Source organism: Chrysoperla carnea, chromosome 2, assembly GCF_905475395.1.
Source record: "Chrysoperla carnea chromosome 2, inChrCarn1.1, whole genome shotgun sequence".
Taxonomy (NCBI): Eukaryota; Metazoa; Arthropoda; class Insecta; order Neuroptera; family Chrysopidae; genus Chrysoperla; species Chrysoperla carnea.
In genome coordinates this window covers 66,558,856-66,569,051 of record NC_058338.1, presented here as the reverse complement: position 1 = coordinate 66,569,051, position 10,196 = coordinate 66,558,856, and the positions used below count along the sequence as shown (strand labels likewise).

The 10,196-nt window shown below is 28.2% G+C and overlaps 1 protein-coding gene across 1 annotated transcript; it reads left to right on the top strand.

Moving 5' to 3' along the window:
• The first annotated feature begins 4,688 nt into the window (after nucleotides 1-4,688).
• On the top strand, nucleotides 4,689-5,931 carry LOC123292858. The gene is made up of 3 exons (XM_044873570.1): nucleotides 4,689-4,709; nucleotides 4,894-5,248; nucleotides 5,840-5,931. The coding sequence occupies exons 1-3, from the start codon at nucleotides 4,689-4,691 to the stop codon at nucleotides 5,929-5,931; spliced, it is 468 nt and encodes a 155-aa protein (XP_044729505.1).
• Nucleotides 5,932-10,196: the final 4,265 nt, after the last annotated feature.

Sequence of the window (10,196 nt, the reverse complement as noted above, 5' to 3'; positions counted from 1 at the left end):
CTGTAATTTTTTTAAATACAAATACTACCTGATTTTTCCAATAACCAATATTTGTTTTTTAAAATCATAATTGGTTCTTTAGTTATATGTATACCTTTATACTTACACATATATTTTATTTTTTTTAAGGGTGTATTATATTATTTTGTGAACCTGTACTGTGTAATTATATTACCTACCCAAAAAAATAAAAAGAACAATGAATAAAATGTGTAGCTTCATATTATAAGCAGAAATCTCTATTTCACTTTACTCAGACAATACAAAACTACTTGGTTATGCTTAATTGTCTTAGTGTCTACAACACTATAGTCGTGAAATTTTTTGATTATTTCTTCTTGATTGTATCTGTTTAATATTTTTAATATAATACTCTCAATATTAAGTTTAGGTAACGTTAAAGAGTAAAATTTTTTCTTTTAGAAATGCAATAATTGTAATTTTTATAATGAAGCTTATAAAATGAATCGCTTAAGGATTTACGAGTGCCAGGGCAATTTTGAATAACAGGTTTGATTTTTTCATAGATTTCCCCAAAACTAGTCAGAGGAAATTAAAAAAAAAAAAAAAAACTATTTAAATTATAGTTAAAGCCTAAATAAATTATTGAAAACAAAAAAACCCGTTGTGCCCGACTAAGGATGTATGAGCACGGTAGTGGGACACAAAAAAATGTACAAGGCTGTTCCACGCATACACACACGGTAGTCATATACTATTAATAAAATATATAGCTATGATCCCCCGTAGCTCGAAAACTACTCGTTTAAAAATTTTCTAGTAGTGGGATCAGAACCATCCGAGGAACCTTTTGGGGGCGCTTGAAAAAAGTCTCATAGAAAGCCATTTTCCTATCTTATCTGGTCTATCCATTGATTAACTTTGAGTCATTATATCTCAATAATTAAACTGTCAATAGCTTTTTTTAAACTCAGAACAAATACAGCAATGTTTAGTTAGTTTATTAAAAATATCTAAAGGTTTTTTCTTTCTAGAATTTATAAACTTGTGAAAAACACAATCTCTCCTACGCTCTCCATGTTAATTATCCGAACTTTAATCAAATTTATCTTACAGACGGCCAAACGACTTTAAATTTTTATGGTAATTATAATATTATATCCTTAATAAGTACAAAAAAAGCAGAATTTAAACACTAAGGCCATAGCGAGACAACCAATTTAACTGCTAGTTTCGTTGTTGACTAACTTTATTATACCCATGTGTATATATAATATATATCAAGGTGTATTAAGTTTAGTACCAAGTACAACTTAATAATATTGGTGCTACGAGCCAAATTTTGGTATAGGTGTTACCTATCTGTCTGTCTGTCTGTCTGTAAACATGATAACTCAAAAACGAAAAGAGCTATCAAACTGAATTTTTTTTACCGTGCTCAGGACGTAAAAAGTGAGGTAAATGAGCAACATGAGTCAATTTAGTGTTGTAAACCGTTAAAGATAGAACAAAAGTTAAAATGTAAAAAATATTCTTTATTAAAAAATAAAAAACTTTTTTTTGAAACATTTTTTGGAAACTTTACTGTTTTACCGTGAGGGTGCAAATAAGGAAAAAACTTTGGTGTCCACTTGCTCCAAAACTATAAAAATAGGGAGTTGAAAATTTGTTGGTAGCTTCAACTAGTGGTTGTGTAATACATTCTCGAAAAACGAAAAAAAATTCAAGAAAATAATCTCGAAAATTTTCGAAAGGTCAACACATAATTGTATTGGTTTTTAAACTTTTCTAATTTTTTCAAAAATAATGCAAGAACTGACATTCAACACTTTAATTCTCTATAGGGTATTTAAACAATTAACTCAGGCAATTGTTTGTTTTCACTTGTTTTAATATTAGTATCGCGTATCGTTCTTAAATAGATAGTACAAACATTTTCAAAAAATAATACATATATAAGTATGTGGTTTTTATTTTTTAACTTAAAAGTAAATAAACGCCAACCATCTGTGAAGTAAGTTCGTCTCCCTCTTCTTCTTACTACAATTAAGACGCGTGCCACACAGGTGTATCGTAGACATATGTGTATTGTCAGCTTTACCTCCCACTTTATTTATTATTATAATATATTTTGTCATTACATTTGATCTGCATATGTACCTATTTAGCGATTTTATTATTCATTGATTTTCAAATTTTTCTAAATCAGTAAGTTTATTTACCTCATTTTTTTTATCAAACCCTTCAAATGTTAGAGACAACAAATTGAGAAGCAAGGAAGGAAAAAAGAAATTGCTGCATTAACTCAGCCTGTTAAAGAGAAGGTACAGAATGTACAGTTATTGTGAGATGGGAAATAAATTGGGTTTTTACCGTTGCTCTAGAAAGCTTCAAAATGATATGAATTGAAAGCTTCTGATAACTGGTTAGAGAAAAATGAAGCTATAAAATTCTAATCGAAACGATAACGAAAAGCCAAAACAAACATACACCAGCCCGACACAGTTTAATCACAGCTTTCCGTATAGCTTTCACAGCCCTTTCTCATTACTCATAGAATCAGAGTTACACACTTCAATGTTTTAAAAAAGAAAAGCAAATTCCTTTAATGAAGGTTTTATTGTTCTCCATACCACGCCTTGCAAATTGAATCAATTTTACATTAGTTAAAACTAATCACTGATACGCAGAAGATGATTTATCTCCTCATTTCCCATATTTCTTCTTCATTCTGTTGCCCCGCATCTTTATATATTTTAATGTGAACTTTTTTGATCGTTAATCCGTCGTAACTGGGCAGCAGAAGAATGAAATGACCTCCGTTTTTCATATAATTTTCGAATTTATACAAGTCATTCGACATATTAAATGAATGTTTATTTCAATTGAAGATTTTTTGAAGCTGTTCCCTTGCACTGTCATTTGCCCACAAGAGGTCATATAAAGAAGCTGATCATGAAATTGGCAAAAATAATGTTGAGAAAATTGGGTCCAAACTGAATAATCATACAGTCAATGTAAAATGTAAATAAAATCATAAAATTTAATGTTTATATAAATACTGGAAGTAAATGTTACTATTTAAGTTAATACATTGCAAAATCATGATACACAGTAAAAAAAAATTTACTGAATTGACGTAGACATGTGTGTTGATGTTATTATAACAAGTAAATATTTCTATACACACCACGGGAGCAAGCAAAGAATGTCCCAGATTTCATGTTTTTCAATGAACTTTTCAGAATTAGTTTGTGTAATTTCGATTATCTGGTCCAAGCGTTTTTACACTCTACGATTTCTCAGTTCACGAGTTGTATATTAATATCGAAACCATCGATACCTACTTACAACAAGCTAAAAACTTTCTTCAATATCATTTCAAAACAATCTTGGAATAATTTTCTTCGACAGAGGAATTACTATTTTGATTTAAAGGTATAATTTATAATATTTTTTTTTAAAGTGTAGATATTAAAATATAAAAAATTTTATTTTTATAAATTATTTTTATTGTTTAATAATAATTAATTTTTATATTTTATTTAATTCAAAATTAAAATTACTACCTCTATATACAAGGGAGCAAAGTTATAACGGATTGAATAGCATGATTTTATTAGTAAACTCTTAAGTTTTTAAATTATTATATCCATTTAATCAGATTTAATTTTCACGAGCGTTTCTAGGGTAAATCTCTTATATATGTCACCGGATATTGGTAAGGATCGATAGTTAATAATAAATCTAGCAAGATTATAAACTAACGATAGATTGTGAACAAAAAGTAAGATTTACAATATCTCGCTTTTATTTTCGTTAGTTTAAAAACTAACAAGATTTGCTAGGTAAATCATAATTAAGCATATGATAAAATGCAAAGAGCGGACTCGTTGGTTGAATAAGCCGTCATAGATAAGTAAATAATCAATTTTGTATAGGTATTAATATAATTTAATTTAAGACGAAAGTTGCTGATAATGAATGAAACGGAACCTGGACGTTTAAAGCGCGACGCGAAGTGATAAATAAACACAGTTAAACCTTGATTATCAACATTTGCCATTGAGCTACAAAATTAAAAGTGTAAAAATTTTAATTAAGCTAAGGTTCTAGGAAATGGACCATCTGATAAAAAATTTGACAAAACTGTTTCCTTCCTCCTTTCCTTCTAGCAACGGCACGAGGTTTATTGGTTGCAGAATTGAATTTGCCTTAACTTGTGTGTTTTTAACAATTTAACAAGTTTTCCAAATTTGTATTTTCTTCTTTTGAATATACAGGTCATTTAAATACAGAGGTTCCACTATTTGTATACATTAGTTGCAATCCAAACTCATTATAAATGTAGGCTAGGAAATATGAGTTTGAAATTTATATTGCTGTTATCGAAGATAAATAAAATTTAATTATTAATTCGTTTCTGAACGCAATTCGTGTATTGATAGAATTAGTCCATTAAAAATATTTATTTCATGCTTCAGAAAAAATGTTCTATTCAAAATTGGTTATTTATTTGGTAAGTTCAATTTTTTTAAATGTATAATTATAGAATTTATTTAAATGAATATAAATTGAACAAAAGAAAATACGACTTCAACATTCAATAAGGATAGCCTCTTAAGGAGCCCATATCAAAATTTGTGTGCGTTAAATAAATTAAAAATTTTTTCCTAAGCAATTAAACAGAAAAACTTTTTGGTAAATATTTAGTTTAGTTGTGTAAAATGGATATCTTATCCTATCGAGTATAAAACAAATATGTTATTTCATAAGACGTTTCCTTAATTTTGGGCTGAAATAGTGTGACAAAGGATAAAACCAAATTTCTCTATCAAAATTTTCATAGTATTTGCTTTTCTGGTATTCAAATGTGGTGTCTAATGATTGATCATAATTATTTTTTAAAACCTAACTGATATATTGTTGTAGTTAACAGTTATTGTGGCATTATCTGATGCGGAATTTAGTGAAAATGATATGCCAGGACAAATCTATCTGAAAACTCCGTGCATCTTGAGACAAAATCTTAATTTTCCACAACACTTTGAAGAAATTTCGAAAAATTATATAATATATCGTTTATTACAATTATTGGAATTATCAAGGCAAAAGGATCAACTAACTATACCATTTGCACCAATTGTAAGAGTACCATCAACATATATCCAACAAGAACCCGTGATCATCAGTCAACAACCTCCAACAATTATTTTGGAAGTAAATCGAAATCTAAACGATGAAGAAGTACATCAGATTTTTATAAAAATATCCAGCATTTTACAAGGTTCAAACATTAGAATTCAGGTTTTTTTTGAGGACCTACTCCGTATCCTCTTATAAGTTAAACAAGAAAAAAATTAGAGAGGGTATTTTCATGGTCGTGTCTAACAATTTTTTTCTTTACGGGAATTCTCAAAACCAGAGAGTTAAAATTGATGAATATTCCTTGAGGACTAAATTAAAATTTAGAAATAATATTGTATTTTACTCCACATGTGAAAAAATCTAAAAATATATTATTGACATAGCTTAGGCTGTCTCAAAAATAATGAAAAAATTATGAAAATCGAAGTATGGGTATAATAAATAAAATATTCTAAGGAAATTTTTCCAATAGTTTATTCGGTATCTCTAACCATCATCTCTGATGCTATAGGCAAAATATTAGGGGAATCGGCCCTATTGTTCAATATGTAGAAGGCTAAGTTTAAAGTTTTGATTTAGGTTAAGTATCTTAAAAATGTGACCGATCACCCTGTTTGACTGCACAAAATTTCCAGTCGATATTTCTATAAATAACGAAAATATGATAGTGTCTTCATCTTAAACACAACACACTGTATTATGCCGAAAGTAATGAATTATTAATTTCTAGGGTATGGTTATGCTACTAAAGCTGATGTCACACGCAATAAAGCCAATGTATTAAATAAACAAAAGGGTGAAATGCCAGCCAAACATTCATAATCAAAAACTTTTTAATTAAATTTTATAGAAATGTACCACAAAAATTTTATTGAATATGAATCAAAGTACCTATTTTAATAAAAATTTATTTTACGTATGATTTTGCATGAACTAGGAATAAACTATTAAACCTCAAATTTTGTACCGATTTGTTTAATTAAATCGAAAATACATATTTTAAAGGCTAACTTGTAAGTAACACTAGAAATTATCAATTAATATAAATAAAAATTTTTCTAAAGCTTCTATATCCGTAATATTTACACAAAATATTAATGAAGGGAACTTCCGAATATTTTATGAATTTAATAAAAATATAAAAACTAGAATATTATTCTTTTGTAGGTGAAAGGGGGAGAGGTATTCTAGGTAAGTATAAAAAGTAGATAAAGGATGACCAAAATGATTTTTGATTCGTTACGAATAAATGTTTGCACAAAATTACAAATGTACTAAAAATTAGAAAATAATTTTTTCTATGAGTCACTCATATATGACTATTCGTAAAAGCTTGAGGCGCACAATATGAAATATCAAAAATAATTCCGAGCACGTCATTGTATGTATATATGTAACTATGTTTGTTCGAGTGGAATCTTGCAACTTAAATTTATATTGAGCTACTCAAGCTTTTACAAATAGTCATGTATGAGTGACTCATAGAAAAAAAGAAATATTTTCTACTTTTTAGTATAATAGAAGCTTGTGAACTGAATGCTTAAAAACCGCATATCAAATATGGTGCAAGGGATGGAAAAATCAGGACGCCCATGCCTTACCATGCATTAGTATAAAAACCAAGCGTGCATGGAAAATTTCAGCTCAATTGGTTGACGATAACCACTTCAAAATTGAGTTGCAAGAGTCCACCCGGACAAGCAAGCACATTCTCTTACAGAAGCAAACTAGATTTCGTAACAATTTAAGAGAAAACAATCAGCGCCGGATCTAACTTTTTGGTGCCGTAGGTTTTCATGTTATAAATGTTTTTATTTGTAGTAATATAGTTACAATTTTATTTTTACTTAAGTGGTTGAAATAATTTCATTTGACTTTGACATTTTATTAGCGAAGTCCACCATTAGTTCCAAAGCATGCATTACAATTTTACAAATATAAATATTATCGAAGATAATAAATGAGAACTCTAGGATATTTCGAAATAAATTTCGATTTTTGCCCAATTTCCTACATAACATACTACTTTTTCATAATAATAAAATATTAAAGAGCCAGCGCTAGATAGAGTTAAGTGAACAAAAATTGAGGACCGTATTTTTTCAATTGATTCTTGTTCAGATAACCTTATCGATTAATATTCTTGATGCTACCAGAAACCCTAATGGGTCAACAAAAGGCTACTTGTGATTTTTTCCTAAAGTTAACCGTTTTTGAGTTATTAACAGTTTAATGTTTGGAAAAACTCCAGAAAGGTTATTTTCAAAGATGAAAACCACTGAAAATAAATTAAATTTTTGAGCTTTTCAAAATCTAAAAATGATTTGAACATCTTTTATAAGTTCTGTAGAGTAATTACAGATTGTTTGATTCTAAAGCCTCAATTTTCAATTCTTTAAAATTAAAAAGTTGTGTTCCTGTCTATTATGTATCTGTGTTTGAAGGGAATTACGATTCGGGTACTTTCTATGATTTATTTTGGTTAATAAAAAATCATCTGTATATTTATAATATACCTACAGTCATTTTACGAAAAATTAATGAGGCGTATAAAAATATTATCCTTTTAAAACGGAAGGTCACGTGTTTAATTCCGGACAAACGGATGTGCAGAAACCTTTGTATTGCCATACTACAAGAAATATTAAATATTTTTATTTAAAAAAAAATTATGGTACAAAATTATTTTACATGGTAAGAAGCCTATAAGGTACATTAAATAAGTATAAATATAATTGTAACTAAAAGAATATGGCCCATTTACAAAAAAAAAAGGTTTTTGTGAATATATAATATTTATATTCAGTCAAGGCTCAATTAAAAACAGGGAACTGCTAAGACCATTACTTGAGTGAGCCCACAATGAAGCGAAATATCCATTACTCTATTTGCCTATCTTTTTGAAGTTTGATAGAGGTCAGTTTGATAATAAAGAAATTTGAAATTTTAACTGTAGCGTTGAATTTATAAAAACCGATTTTTCGATATACGTGCTTTTCTACAGCTGTTTTTGTATACTGTATAAGTTAAAAAGTTATGAACAATACAATACGTGAAATAAGTGGCAGAATGTTTGCGAATGTCGGAAAGATTTGTCGAAAAATAGAGTTAAAGTGAACTAGCTTAAAGAAACCCCTAACAAAAAATTTTTTCTGATCAATTTGTTTATGCCATCGTAGATCTTAAGCGAATGAACCGATTTTGATTTTGATTTGTTTGATAGGTAATTTGATCAAGATTGTTCTTAGCTATGTTTCAAGAAAATCTTCCCAACCGTTTGAAGACCATCACCTCATTTCTAGTTGTTAAACTAGAGCTTGAAATATAGCTAGAAACACTCTCGATCAAGTTACCTTTCAAGCAAAAAAAAAAAATCAAAATCGGTTCATCCCTTTGGGAGCTATGGTGCTGCGGGCAAACATACGCATACGTATACTCACATTGATTTATACACTTATAATATCAATCTTTGTTACTCTGGGAAGACAAAAATATCATTTTTACGACATTTTCACACTTATTGCCGTTTTTACGACGTAGGTATTGTTATTAATATATAGGCATGACAGATAAAAAACAACTGTTGGATAACAGGAAACTCAAAAAAAATATCGAGAGGTTTCATGGGACATCCGATAGGAACTTTATTCCTTTCGTACCTTGGTATATTATAAATGTCGCGCTTACTTTTTTCATTTACAAGATATTTGTCTGAAAATTTAAGGTATTAACTTTATAAGTCAAATACTTGTTTGATTCTTTAAACAATTTCATTTTATGGCTGGTTCAGTTTTTACTGTATTATTAGTTTAAAAAGGCATACTTCTGCTTTAGTAATCAACCCAATATGTGAGTATATTACGTTTGGTTTGATTAGGATATTTATTATGACATAACATAAAAATTTCATTGTACTTACTTTAAATTATCTCTGTTTTCTTTAACTTCTGATAACTTTCACTCAATTTTTTTAAATGATAAAACATAAAATTCTGACCAAAAATACAAATTGACAGTTATAAAAAGATTTTTGCATTTTCTCAAAGTTCATTTAAACTTGAATCGATTGAAAAAGTTTTAGTTTCATAGGTAGTCTAGATGTCGGTTTTTGGTGTCTATTGTAGTTTTTTTGGTTTTAACTCCCAACCAACAAACAAATATCGTGCGATAAGAAACATAGTTCCAAAACAAAATTTCCATATTTGGGCTTAAGATAAATTTCTTTTAAAGTTTTTTTATTCTTTTAATCATGATTACCATATAGAAAGAAAATTTATTGATCATCTTAGGTACTTTTTAGTATCAATAATCTTTTCAAAAAAGGTACCCTGATTTCATGTTGGAGTATTGTGTTCCGGTAATTAAGTTTCCAAACTACATGCATCCAAATAACATATTTAATAATTATATTTTACAATATTTTCTATATGATACAAATTGATTGTTCGTTTATAAAAAAAAAAAAACAAAATAAATAATATTTGCATGTCTAAATTACATCTCCATTTGTATGGGAGGTCATTGTTTATCAATGGAAGAACATGGAACAAAACAATTACTTTTAATTTTTATTTTTTTACCAAACTTAAAACTAACAATTATATTTTGACAAGCTTAAAATATTGCAATCTTTTTTTTTTTTTTTTGTACTTAGTTTATAAATTAGAGTTTAACTGTAAAAATTGTAGGTATATCGTTATTATTATTGTTATATTATAATTATGTCTGACCAAAAATAATTGCCGACGCCAAAATAATTATAAAGACAAGAGATTTTTAATATCCTTATTCTGTACTTTAACAAATCGATTGGAAAATAATTAAAGGAATTGCTTTATGTTGGTAATTTAAGATACTTAGGTATAACAATCGCGGATCCAGAAACGGGAAATTGGGGCAAGAACTATCCAAATAAAAGAAAGAATCTTGTTTTATGTTTTAATGTTAAAACATAATATAGTCGAGAAGCTTATAATATAGTCGGATAGCTCGGATAGGACGTAGAGTGAAATATTTGAAAATTTTGTTGAGATTTCAATACTTTCAAAGGAATGCCCTTTAAGAAAATTACAGGTAATTGGGAAAAA